This window comes from Podarcis vaucheri (assembly GCF_965113315.1).
Source record: "Podarcis vaucheri genome assembly, chromosome: 1".
Classification (NCBI taxonomy): domain Eukaryota; kingdom Metazoa; phylum Chordata; class Lepidosauria; order Squamata; family Lacertidae; genus Podarcis; species Podarcis vaucheri.
In genome coordinates, this window is record NC_138759.1 from 45,775,208 (window position 1) to 45,788,964 (window position 13,757).

The 13,757-nt window shown below is 45.6% G+C and overlaps 1 protein-coding gene across 6 annotated transcripts in view; it reads left to right on the top strand.

The window, feature by feature from the left end:
• LOC309541710 (cytosolic phospholipase A2 delta-like) overlaps positions 1-13,757 on the top strand; it is a 74,392-nt gene that overhangs the window by 15,798 nt on the left and 44,837 nt on the right. For 4 of the 6 annotated variants that reach the window (XM_082239889.1, XM_082239892.1, XM_082239891.1 and 1 more), the window contains 5 exons: positions 1,272-1,367; positions 2,087-2,233; positions 2,734-2,903; positions 3,829-4,015; positions 8,860-9,862. In XM_082239889.1, the coding sequence (XP_082096015.1) occupies positions 1,272-1,367; positions 2,087-2,233; positions 2,734-2,903; positions 3,829-4,015; positions 8,860-9,065 (806 nt within the window). In that variant the 3' untranslated portion in view covers positions 9,066-9,862. Of the gene's footprint in view, positions 1-1,271; positions 1,368-2,086; positions 2,234-2,733; positions 2,904-3,828; positions 4,016-8,859; positions 10,224-13,757 lie in introns of those variants that run through there. The other 2 variants (XR_014223827.1, XM_082239890.1) reach the window with 2 other exon arrangements.

Sequence of the window (13,757 nt, forward strand, 5' to 3'; positions counted from 1 at the left end):
ACAGCTGCCTGCCTGAACCATCCTCTAAATCAGAGCTTTCCAAACTGTGTGTTGCAACACGTTTGTGTGTTGGCTGCAGTGTGTAGGTGTGTTGCACAAATGCTCTCCATGCTCTTCCCAGAGCTGGAAGGGGATTAGTTTAACCTCTGGTTAAATGAATGTGTCATGAAATGATGCATGTCTAAAAAGTGTGTCACCAATATGAAAAGCTCTGCAAAGTTCCACAGAATCATAGCATTGTAAGAGTTTTCAAAACCCATCTAGTCCAATTTACAAGTGATGCAGAAAACCCTTTAAGTCAGCCTTTCAAAAACTGATGCTTTGGAAGTTCAGTCCCTTAATTTCTCAGCTAAATGCTGCTTCCAGCTGATTGCAGAGTAGCAAAGCCTTTGCTGCACCAAAAAGGACAAGTGTGGAAAGAACATATAGGAAGTAATGGCCTGTTGAAATTGTAGCAAAAACCGTCCACCAAATAATCCTGAACATTGCAGGCCTGTTCACTTTTTATTAGACTTATAACTCCTATCTTGAAAGCACAAAGTAGGTAACAGCTGAAGGCAAAGGTCCACCAAGATACTATCACCTAACTAGTCCAAATCTCTCATTTCATATCAGCTCAGCACCATCTAAGTCAGAGGTTTCCAAATGTTTGGGGGTTGCAAACCCCTTCGTTCCATAAATACATCCCCAGTGCCCCCTATGCTTTAAAAGGCATTATTCAAAATAGCAGTTTGCATGACCCACTAAGGAAGATTACCAAACAACAAAATTCAAAACAGTAACAAAAAAATACACATTTATTCAAAATCCAACTAAAACTACTTAGCTTAATTAATTCAACAAAATTGATGAAACTCATCCAGTGACACCAACTTTTCAAAGTCTGATAGTCATGTACACCTCTGCCACTCCCTTGCCTCTTATTGACACCCTAGGTAACCCCACTGCCCCCCAGTGGGTGGCACTGCCCATTTTGGCAATCACTTATCTAAGTAATAGTGCCAGTAAAAGGATGTGGAATGGGGAGAGTACAGGGCTGCCAGATCTGCTCTCATTTTCATGTCCAAAGCTCACACAGATGTAGGGATTTCTGGGGCTGTCGTAAGATTCGAATTTAAATACATCAACCTATTTCACAGAAACTGAGAAACAAGCAGGGCTGATCCATGCTTCTTTAATTAGCATCCAGATAACCAGGTGAGTTCTTAGGGATTGAGAATGACAAAGAGAGGTGCTGAAAGTCTTCATTTTGAATATGTTTACATTTACAGGCATTTGGAGTAACATATTTTCCTTGAATTTGAAGGATGTTCACCACTTATACAAATCCTGGCAGTGGCCTTTCCCAGACCAAGAAAAGGATGAAGGTAAGAAGTGGCCTGGGTAATTTCTGTTAGTTCGGTGGCATTTTTTCAACAGAGAAGGAACTAAAGAATAAAATGCATCACTGTGCAGATACAGCAGAGAATCTGCAAAGCAGATGATCATAATCTGAACATTGTAGCTAATTTGTGGGTTTTACCCATCCATCTCTGTGGGGCTGTTTTTCACACATATACCTGATTTCTCTGCCTGACTTGCTAGGAAAGCACATGCTACTTTAAATGGTTTTGATTACATTTAAAGTCTTTGGCTGCAATCCATAGAAATGTGTGGGTTAGTGTGATTGTGCAGGGTGTGCATGTCACATCTAATGCACAAAGCATTGCTGCAAGTGTGAAATACATTGAGTGCAAACAAATGGACTATCTGGACTGGATGTAAGAGTAGATCAGAACCATAATTTCTATTCTAAGCATTTATTTATTTATTTATTTATTTATAAGCTCAGAATCCGCCTTCTTCAGAAGCTATGCCATCTGCCCAGGTTCTGTGTGGCAGCATAAAGAAGGGAGGTTTGATTGAACATAAAAGATGTCCAAACCTCACAAATGACTACTTTGACCAGTAAACAGCTAGTGCACATAGTGTTGGTGTTAGTTTTTGAGCATCAGAATTTAGAATTTCTCATAGTATGTGCTTTTTGCTGTTCTTCAAGATAAAGTCAACAGGGCTTCTATAAATCAGCTCTCTCTATGTCACACAGCTTGTTTCATTCCACCAATGAACAGATCCAGCATCTTCAATGGAATTCTGACCAGTCGGCCAATAGGAGAAAAGAAACCTAACTTTCTGAGAGGTCTCCAGCTACACAAGGACTATTACCAACATGAAACATTCTCCATGTGGCAAGGTAAATAAATCAGCACATGAAATTGGGAGGAACCCAGCCAAACCCTTCCTGCACTATAAATGTTCACCAGGTTTTGTCATGTAAGTCACCACCTTGCTACAATATCCTTGTAGGAAACGTATGTATGTATGTATGTATGTATGTATTATACTTATTAAATTTCTTAGTCTCTTTATCTTGCCCAAGAGAACCCAAAGTACCGGTAACTTACAACCAAATTATGTACAAATACAGTCATGCTAGATGAAATATGGTACTTGTTTTCTCAGCATTAGTACTAGTGATTAATCAGTCAAATAAAGCCTTGACACAGTACGCAGTGCAGTTTAGTTTGGATAGACCGCTGAAGGTGCTTGTTTTCTGATTAATGCTAAGACTAACAAGACATAAAGCAGCCCATCAAAAACGAACATAAGTTTTGTTTTTTCAGTATTTCATTGGTGTATATTAGATAAGCATGTCCTGTATGATCACAATAGCAAGAAATACTTGCCTTGCAGACAGTAAATTGGACCAGTGCCCCAACTCTCTTACACCTCAGGAAAAAGAGCTATTCTTGGTTGATGCTGGATATTTCATCAATACCAGTTGCCCTCCATTGATAAGAAAGGAAAGGAATGTGGATGTTATCTTATCACTCGACTACAACCTGTTGGAGACCAGGTTTAATGTAAGATTATTCTTATTTTATCTTTGGACTAGAGAATGTTTTGGGGCATACAAATTGTTCATAAAGAAATCCTTATTCCTGTATGCTAGCCTAAGAGGGTTAGATTAAATATTAAGCTAAGCATGCTGTAGAGTAGCTCCCAAATTAAACATGGAAGTCTTCCTGTGATCCAATTATAAAGTGAGTTTCATTCTGTATATGGTGATGCGAGTTGCATGAAACCAGTTTCTGTGTTTAAACATAGGAAGCTGCCTTATACTGAGTCAAGCCACTGGTTCATCTAGCTCATAGGTAGGCAAACTAAGGCCCGGGGGCCAGATCTGGCCCAATCGCCTTATAAATCCGGCCTGTGGACGGACCAGGAATCAGCATGTTTTTACATGAGTAGAATGTGTGCTTTTATTTAAAATGCATCTCTGGGTTATTTGTGGGGCATAGGAATTCATTCATTTTCCCCCAAAATATAGTCTGGCCCCCCACAAGGTCTGAGGGACAGTGGACCGGCCCCCTACTGAAAAAGTTTGCTGACCCCTGATCTAGCTCAATATTGTCTTCACTGACTTTCAGACTGGGATCTCCCCCAGCCCTACCCAGGGACGTCAAGGATGGAATCTGGGACTTTATACATGCAAAGCAGATCCTCTGCCAATGACCTACAACATATAAGCACCTATATAATGTGCATCCATCCATAGGGAGTTCATGTCAGCACCATGGATTCCTAGATGACTGAGAAGGGGGGAAATGGTCTGTTTTTCTTCCTGCATATTGTTCTCTCTAAATGACTAAATTTACCTGAACAGCAAAGCAGTGGCTTTCTCCTCTATAGCTTTAGTTAGGTTTGACAATAGTAGATGAGGACTGTTGGGGGGGAAATGGCCTTAGTTTTGCTATTTAAACTCTAGTTTTCCTCTTTGTTCTGCAGTCTATAGAACAGATGGGCAACTACTGTTTGGACCAGGATATTCCTTTTCCTGAAATTGCACTGACTGAAGAAGACAGGGAGAATCCAAAGGAATGCTACATTTTTGAGGACAAAGAGAACACAGAAGCTCCAATCATACTTCACTTCCCACTAGTGAACAACTCTTTTAGGGAGTATAAAAAACCTGGTTAGTATTGAACTTTTTGGTCATGTTCTATGAGACAGGGGACCAAGTAGCAAAGAAGCCACTGCCTAACCATAAAATTGTAGAGTTGGAAGGGACCCTGAGGATCATCTAGTCCAAGCCCCCACAATGCAGGGATTAATATGCAGCTGTCCCATATGGGGATCAAACCTGCAACCTTGTCATTGTTAGCACCATGCTCCAACCAAATGAGTCTACCCAGGTCCTCTTGCTAAGTGGTGTAGGAACAGTATTTCCAAAGGACAGGACATTCATCACCACCTCCCACAAGGCCTGTACCTGTCAATACCACACAAGAGCTTCAACCAATCCTTTCCCTCTCTGATGTTCCCCCAGCTTTTCATTGAGGATTCTTGCCAAAATAACTGTTTTCAAGTCAGAGTGTTAGCAGCTTGTCTCCATTGTTATATTACAAACAGGGAAAAGAGAAGGACAAATATACTGGTGTCAGGGGTTCAGGGACAGAGGCACAGGTGAGGGGGGAGACGGAGAGCGATGGGGAAGAATCCCGGGACAGTGAGGAAGAGGATGACAATGACTTGAGGTCTTCCATGAGTCTCTCAAGTGAATCGGAGGATTCCCAGAAGGGGGCGCCCCTAGTCAGGCCAAGGGGGGTCACAGGGGGGACCTGCCAGGAGCAGGGAAGCAGCAGGGAAACCCCGAGTGGGAGTGGGAGATCGGGGCCGGCTTCCCAGCAGGAACGAAGCGAAGAGAGTGGAGTACCCAGTGTGACACACGGAGCAGAGCAGGAAGGAGACAGGGGAAGGAGATCGGGGCAGGACGTCCTGCCGGAAGGGGCGGAGTGTAGTACAGGGAGTAGTGTAAGTGTCAAGAGGAAGGTCAGGGGTAGCGAACGCGCGCCAAGTTCAAATGTGGAGGCGCGCGGAAATGGAGAGAGCCCGGAGGAGGAGCCTGGCCCCAAAGCACGAAGGAGGGGGGAACAGGCATCTCAGGAATCCGCTTCAGGAGAGAGCAGGAGGGAAGGAACCCAGGGGGGCAGAAAGACCCTGCGGAAAAGGAAAGACAGGAAGAGGTGGACTAGCACAAGCCTCTTAAGCTGGTGTAGGGGCGGGACCGATTCAGAGGGGACTTCAAACGTCTAGCCTAAGAGACGCGGGGCTGCACGCCTCGGTTGTGGAACCAATAATGAACTGCAATAAACATCCTTGTATATAAGAAGAGCCTGGCGTTGGTCTTTTGTGAGCTGAGACCTGAGGCAGCCCTGACAGTAAGTCCCCTCCCAAAGATACGCAAATTTTTTTTTGCAAAGCTCACGAAGTTTGGCAGCCATGAGTATGGAGCAGCAGATAGCTGAGCTACGCAACGCAGTCTCCCAGCTTACCACTGAGGTAGTGGTCTCCCAGAAGAAGGGGGAAGAGGTGGAGAAGCGGTGCCAAGATCTGCAAGCCAGGTGGGATCATGCATGCCAAGTGGGGTTCCCGGGGGCCAAATCTACTGGAGTAGCACTGGGCAGAAGGGGAGGCAACTTGGTGGCCCACTTCGATGGGAACCTGAAGCAGTACCCCAGTTTTCGAGCAGACGTAGAATATGCGTTGCATTTGCTTCGCGATGACTTTAAAGATGAGGAGGAGAAAGTGGGGTTCATTGTGTCCCACTTGCATGGGGAAGCGAGGGCTTGGCTGCGCAATCTGTGGCGCGAGGATTGCCCTGCGCGAAGGGACTCCGATGAATTTATCAAATGCATGGACGCTTGTTTCCAATCTACCGTGGATGTGGATGTAGCACGCCAGGAGATGCATGGTTTAAGGCAAGGCAAGGCTTCAGTACGTCAGTACCATGCTCGCTTTTTCGCCTTGCTGAATGTGCTGCGATGGGAGAAAGATTCTCTGGCAGTCAGAGACTTGTTTTGGGAGGGGCTCTCTGGCCCTGTGAAAGACGAACTGGCAAGGGGGGACAGACCTAAAACCCTGGCAGACGTGGTGCAGCGGGCGCTCGCCATTGGAGTACGCCATGAAGAACGCCCTTGGCGCAATGAGGGGGGTAGCCAGCTTCACGCACCGTCTAGAGTGCCTCCTTTCTTTCCCAGAGATCCAGGACGTACGCGTCCCTCACCTCAGCTGCAGGCAGGGGAGGAACCGATGGAACTGGGGAGTGCAAAGGCTCAGTCAGCGGCCGGAGCCCCAGCGTCCGGAGCAGTCAAGAAGAAGCCTCCTAGAGGGAACAGGAAATGTTACATCTGTGACAGTGGGACGCACATGGCCAAAGAGTGTCCCCAGAGGCTCCAGCAGCACACTGCAGCCTTAGCAACAGTAACTGCAGCAGCACAACATGAAGAGCAGTTTCAGGGAAACGGCAATGCCTGGCTGGAAGCAGAAATGCTGGGGCACAGCCAGGCGAGTCAGTAGGGCAGTCCCTAGCGCTTTTGCAGCCTACAGACCCCCTGCCACCTAAGCCAGTGGTGCAGCTCACTGCAACTCTCCAGCTACCTAATGGACGCACCCTGGAAGTCCCCATTACAATTGACAGTGGGAGCAACGCAGACTTCGTGGGGGTGCACTTCGTCAAGCAGCATCGCATAGAGCTCCTACCAGCCACGCTGCCTTTGAACGTCGTCACGGTGGATGGCAGGAAGTTGCTGGGTGGGCAGGTGGTGCAACAGACGCCACCCATGGTGATGCAGATTGGCAATCACCGAGAAATCATCAGTTTCAACGTCACTCGCCTGTCAGACACGCCTATAGTGTTAGGCATGAGTTGGCTGGATAGGCACAGCCCAACCATGGTGTGGTACCAGCGGCAGCTCACCTTCGGCTCGTCCTACTGCGCGCAGCATTGCATCCAGACCAGTCAAGAGGAGGAGGGCCAAGAGGAAGGGCAGCAACTGAGGCTCAGCATGGCGCACGAGGTGGCGGATGGGTCCTTGGCAAGCAGACCCCACCCAGGCAACAGGGGGAGGGGAGGACGTGAACATGTTGGGAGAGGACCATGGGTTCGAGCACACAAACAATGAACTGGAAGCAGAGGAGATCGACGTCGACGACCTGTGTCCGGCAGCGACCTCCGCAATGACGGAGCCCCCAGAACCTGCGCCCGAGCAGCGGGAAGGGGGAAGGGGGGGCTTCGAGGGGGGATGGATGTCAGGGGTTCAGGGACAGAGGCACAGGTGAGGGGGGAGACGGAGAGCGATGGGGAAGAATCCCAGGACAGCGAGGAAGAGGATGACAATGACTTGAGGTCTTCCATGAGTCTCTCAAGTGAATCGGAGGATTCCCAGAAGGGGGCGCCCCTAGTCAGGCCAAGGGGGGTCACAGGGGGGACCTGCCAGGAGCAGGGAAGCAGCAGGGAAACCCCGAGTGGGAGTGGGAGATCGGGGCCGGCTTCCCAGCAGGAACGAAGCAAAGAGAGTGGAGTTCCCAGTGTGACACACGGAGCAGAGCAGGAAGGAGACAGGGGAAGGAGATCGGGGCAGGACGTCCTGCCGGAAGGGGCGGAGAGTAGTACAGGGAGTAGTGTAAGTGTCAAGAGGAAGGTCAGGGGTAGCGAACGCGCGCCAAGTTCAAATGTGGAGGCGCGTGGAAATGGAGAGAGCCCGGAGGAGGAGCCTGGCCCCAAAGAACAGGCATCTCAGGAATCCGCTTCAGGAGAGAGCAGGAGGGAAGGAACCCAGGGGGGCAGAAAGACCCTGCGGAAAAGGAAAGACAGGAAGAGGTGGACTAGCACAAGCCTCTTAAGCTGGTGTAGGGGCGGGACCGATTCAGAGGGGACTTCAAACGTCTAGCCTAAGAGACGCGGGGCTGCACGCCTCGGTTGTGGAACCAATAATGAACTGCAATAAACATCCTTGTATATAAGAAGAGCCTGGCGTTGGTCTTTTGTGAGCTGAGACCTGAGGCAGCCCTGACAACTGGTCTTTAAATGGAAGAATTTGATAGCCCAAACAGAGAATTTAAGTATACTTAAGGCTACAGAAATCCATGGGGTTCAGCATGCTAAAAACATTCTGTTAGATTGTAGCCAGTGCCTTTTCACATAAGTCAGACTTAAACGATAGCTCTACAAGTGGGAACATTCTACAGTCCCTTTTTTGCTTGGCACATGGTCCTTTTCAAATCTACCTTCAGGTAGCATATATAAGAAACAGGTCTGTTAGTTTTGAACTGTGTGATCAGACAGTCAATAAAATAACAAGCCGGGCTCTCACATGTAAAAAAGAGAATACATTCGGTTATGTGCCACAGTGTACAAACATGTAATGATTAGACCTGTAAGACGTGCAGCAAGCCTTGCATCACAATCCTATGCATATCTACTCAGAAGTAAGCCCCACTGAGTTCAATAGGGCTTACTCTGTGGTAAATGTGTAGAGTGTTACAGCCTGGGTAAGTGTGTACAGGATTATAGGGAGACTTAATTCCAAGTAAACATGCATAGATTGCACTGCTGCTCTAATAAATAATGTCACTGACAACCCAAAAGCACATATAGTCCATTAAACTATTTTATCCTTCACCCCACCCCTCTGATGAAATATCAATCAAGATAGAAAAACATGTTTTTGTGTGCATCCATGAGAGAGAGTCAATGTTTGGTCATGCATTTGTAATGTCCGAAATATGGCCAACTTGTGCTCTGTGTCTTTATTGCTAGATTGTGCTGAACATATTATATGTAATAGCCTCCAGGTTGTGTTCTATTATAGACAGACAGCTATCTGGAGAATAGAGTGACTCTCAACAATACAGAATTTGGGCATCCTCGTCACAGAGGGATACTATTTTACAGACACAGTGTTAACCCAATCTCTTCTTCTCTCTCTCTCCCCCCCCCCCCCGCCATACTATCCATTTTTGGCAACCTTTGTGCAGGAATTAGGCGAACTTCTGCAGACACGGCTAAGGGAGAGGTGGATTTTACTAGTTTAAACTCACCATACAGAATGACAAATTTGACTTACACCGAGGAGGAATTCAACAAACTTATAAACCTGAGTGACTATAACATTCAAAATAACAGGGAACTGATTTTGCAAGCTCTGCAGACAGCAGTGGAAAGGAGAAAAGCCAGCAGGTAACAAAAACAGCTACAATCAATATGAATCAAATCAGGTGGGATTTTTCAATTCAGTCCCCATTTTCAGTGAATGGTGAACCTTCATTGCTTTACCATGGCCTTTCACACTTTGAGGTGTATATTATCAGGACCCGCCCTAATTCTGTGATTGTAAGCAGTTTTAAACTGCTTTTAATATTGTATTACAAATTGTTGTAATCTGCCCTGGCGATCTCAGGGTGAAGGGTGGGCAAGAAATTTAAATAACAACAGCAATAAAATTAAAATTGCATCATTATTCTGAACTTAGGGACATGGGGAACCCACACATATGTACTTGTCTTTGGATGAAGTGTCTGCTTCCCCTTAAGTGAAAGGCATGTGGAAGTCGGTTCCTCCAGCACAGAAAGAGGGATTGTCAGCTGGAGCAGTCTATATAATTTCCTGCAATGACAACATTTTCTGTGTCATTGCACTGTTTTTGCTTAATATGTTGTATTCCAATTGCTTACATCAAGTATGGAAAACTTGAGACCATTGAGGCTTTGATGTACTACAACTCCCATCATCCCTGACTATTGCCTTTGCTGGTTGTGGCTGGTGGGATTTGGAGTCTAACAATGTCTGGAGGGCCGCAGGTTCCCCACCCCTGGCTTAGGGTTCACCGTGTTTCTAGGAGCATGCTTTAAAGTGCCCTGTAAAATTGCTCTTTACCTCTGAAGAGGCGCAAACAGCAATCCATGGAAAATCCGAATTATCATTTGTTCCGATACAGTGTTAAATAATGGGATTTTGTTGGGGCAAATAAAAAGTGCCTGGATGCAGTGCTTTAAAGTGTAGACCTGTGCCTGGAAAGCGTGAGTGTGGATGACGCTGTACATGGAAGTGCAAGTCTTGCAACTGGGCTTTCATTTGGTGAACACAAGATGGCAGTATAAATTAAGGAATTAAATCATAATCATTTAAAAATCTTTGGTACTGGAGAGCTTTCATGTTTGTAGTAATGACAGCTTGCAATGTTAGATGAAGACTCTGTACCTGTAATGTTTTCGTTACGTGTCCATCCTCTTGTGATCTGCCTATCACCCCTTCTATCTGTCATTTACCCATCCTTCCACCCAGATAGTAAAGGCAGATTAATCACTAGGAGAGACTGCAGTGAAACCACTAATAATAATAATATTAATAATCAACACCATCATCTTTTATTTATATCCCGCCCTCCCCGGCCGAAGTCGGGCTCAGGGCGGCTAACATCAGATATATAACATTAGTATAAAATCAAACAATAATTAAATTACCGTATTTTTCGCTCTATAACACGCACCCGACCATAACACGCACGTAGTTTTTAGAGGAGGAAAATCCGTAGGCATGCCACCCGTAGGCATTCCCTCCATAACACGCACAGACATTTCCCCTTACTTTCTAGGAGGAAAAAAGTGAGTGTTATGGTGCAAAAAATACGGCACTTCCTAAAACAGGTCCAAATCAAAGTCTAATTAGATGGCTTTCCTCAGGGTTAGGGTTGGGAACAGTAAGTGCTCATCGGCCCAACTGTTTATGCTGATCTTATATGGGCCTGTGAGAATGCTGGGAGGCCTCTTTCACATAAGTTTTTATACAAAAAGAAAAGGGGAGTCAGGGTGAGCCCTGACCAAAGGCCTGGCGGAACAACTCCGTCTTGCAGGCAGCTATTTTCCAGAGGAATTCTGGCACAGAAATAGCTCAGAAATGAAAGAGCATCCAGTTTAGATTGTACCATGGTACCTGCATATCTTTCTCCACCAGGCAAATAACAGTTTTGAGGAGGGATTAGACTGGGAAAATGGCTAAACACTTCCTCTCATGGCACTGCTTTGCTGACCTGAATTCCTTTGACATGCAGCTGCTTAGAACCTCATTTTAACTGTAGTGATCAGGTGGGATTGCTATGAGGACCTAACAATGAATCAATCCATGCAAGAAATTCATTTTTTGGACACTACTATAAAAATACAGGATGGACGCATAGACACCACCTTATACCGTAAACCAACTGACCGACAAACATATCTACATGCCTCTAGCTACCATCCCAAACATACCAAACAGTCCATTGTATATAGCCAGGCACTACGTTACAGCCGCATCTGTTCCAATTCTACAGACAGAGACTCTCACCTAAGAGATCTACAGCAAACCTTTTCAGAACTAAAATACCCAGCAGATGAAGTTAGACAACAGATCAACAGAGCCAGACTGATACCCAGAGAGAACTTGCTGCAAGACAGACCCAAAAAAGAAAATAACAGAACACCTCTAGTCATCACATACAGCTCCCAAGTTAAAACAGTACAACGCATCATCAGAGATCTACAACCTCTCCTGGACAATGACAGTTCTCTTTCTCAAGCTCTGGGAGGAAGACCTTTCATTGCCTACAGACAGCCACCCAATCTTAAACAACTCCTAACCCACAATAATACTACAACCAGACTTAACACGGACACTGGCACCAGAGCCTGCAATAAACCCAGATGCCAACTTTGCTGCCACATACACCCGGCCAACACCATTACTGGCCCCAACAACATCACACATACCATCTTGGGACTATTTAATTGCTCATCATCTAACATTGTGTATGCCATCAAATGCCAACAGTGTCCTTCAGCTCTCTATATTGGACAAACAGGCCAAACCTTACGCCAAAGAATAAATGGACATAAATCTGACATCAAGAATCACCAAACAGAGAAACCAGTAGGAGAACACTTCAATCTCCCAGGACATTCTATACAAACCACCATAACCAATTAAGCACAGGGTAAACAAAGAACAGAATTACAAAGAAGAGCATTTGGCAACCCCAGAGGTGATAAACAAGTAATATACATGATAAGAAGGATGGCCAGGAGGACAGCGATCATTATCACCTTCATGTGAGATCTGTTTCCTGGCCCTAAGATTAACATCCTAAGATTAACATATTGGAAACTACTTCAAAGAAACTTGCCCACTGTTTTTGATGACCCAGGACGCCTGCCTGTCTAAGCAACTGGGCTGTGTACATGACTTGTGAAGAGAGAGAAATGGAACAGGGATGCAGAGGTGTAGATTGATCAAGAATCATATCAAAATAGTTTAAACCCAGTCAACACAATGCTTTCATTGCTGACACAGATGGCTTACTCTATATTTGTTAAAATAAAAAAAATCCTTCCAGTAGCACCTTAAAGACCAACAAAGTTAGTTCTTGGTATGAGCTTTCGTGTGCATGCACACTTCTTCAGATACACTGAAACAGAAGTTGCCAGATCCTACTATATAGTGAGAAGGTGGGGAGGGGTATTACTCAGAAGGGTGGTGGGAATGGGAGATTGGCAGATAGCTAAGATGAGCCTGTTGACGACTCTTAACGACTTCAATAGGTCTTACAGGAAAAGGCAAGGGTTGAGAAGGTGAAAAATGGCTTAGTCATGTATAATGAGATAAGAATCCAATGTCTTTGTTCAGACCAGGTCTCTCATAGAATCATAGAATAGAATCATAGAATCATAGAGTTGGAAGAGACCACAAGGGCCATCGAGTCCAACCCCCTGCCAAGCAGGAAACACCATCAGAGCACTCCTGACATATGGTTGTCAAGCCTCTGCTTAAAGACCTCCAAAGTAGGAGACTCCACCACACTCCTTGGCAGCAAATTCCACTGTCGAACAGCTCTTACTGTCAGGAAGTTCTTCCGAATGTTTAGGTGGAATCTTCTTTCTTGTAGTTTGGATCCATTGCTCCGTGTCCGCTTCTCTGGAGCAGCAGAAAACAACCTTTCTCCCTCCTCTATGTGACATCCTTTTATATATTTGAACATGGCTATCATATCACCCCTTAACCTCCTCTTCTCCAGGCTAAACATGCCCAGCTCCCTTAGCCGTTCCTCATAAGGCATCGTTTCCAGGCCTTTGACCATTTTGGTTGCCCTCCTCTGGACACGTTCCAGTTTGTCAGTGTCCTTCTTGAATTGTGGTGCCCAGAACTGGACACAGTACTCCAGGTGTGGTCTGACCAGAGCAGAATACAGTGGCACTATTACTTCCCTTGATCTAGATGCTATACTCCTATTGATGCAGCCCAGAATTGCATTGGCTTTTTTAGCTGCCGCGTCACACTGTTGGCTCATGTCAAGTTTGTGGTCAACCAAGACTCCTAGATCCTTTTCACATGTACTGCTCTCAAGCCAGGTGTCCCCCATCTTGTATTTGTGCCTCTCATTTTTTTGCCCAAGTGCAATACTTTACATTTCTCCCTGTTAAAATTCATCTTGTTTGTTTTTGCCCAGTTCTCTAATCTGTCAAGGTTGTTTTGAAGTGTGCTCCTGTCCTCTGGGGTGTTAGCCACCCCTCCCAGTTTGGTGTCATCTGCAAATTTGATCAGGATGCCCTTGAGTCCATCATCCAAGTTGTTGATAAAGATGTTGAATAAGACCGGGCCCAAGACAGAACCCTGTGGCACCCCACTCTCCATGGTTTTAAGTTTGGTAATGAGTTGCAATTCAGCAGCTTCTCTTTCCAGTCTATTTCTGAAATTCCTTTGTAGTAAAACAGCTACTTTGAGATCTTGTATAGAATGTCCTGGGAGATTGAAGTGTTCTCCTACTGGTTTCTCTGTTTTGTGATTCTTGATGTCAGATTTATGTCCATTTATTCTTTGGCGTAAGGTTTGGCCTGGGTTCAGG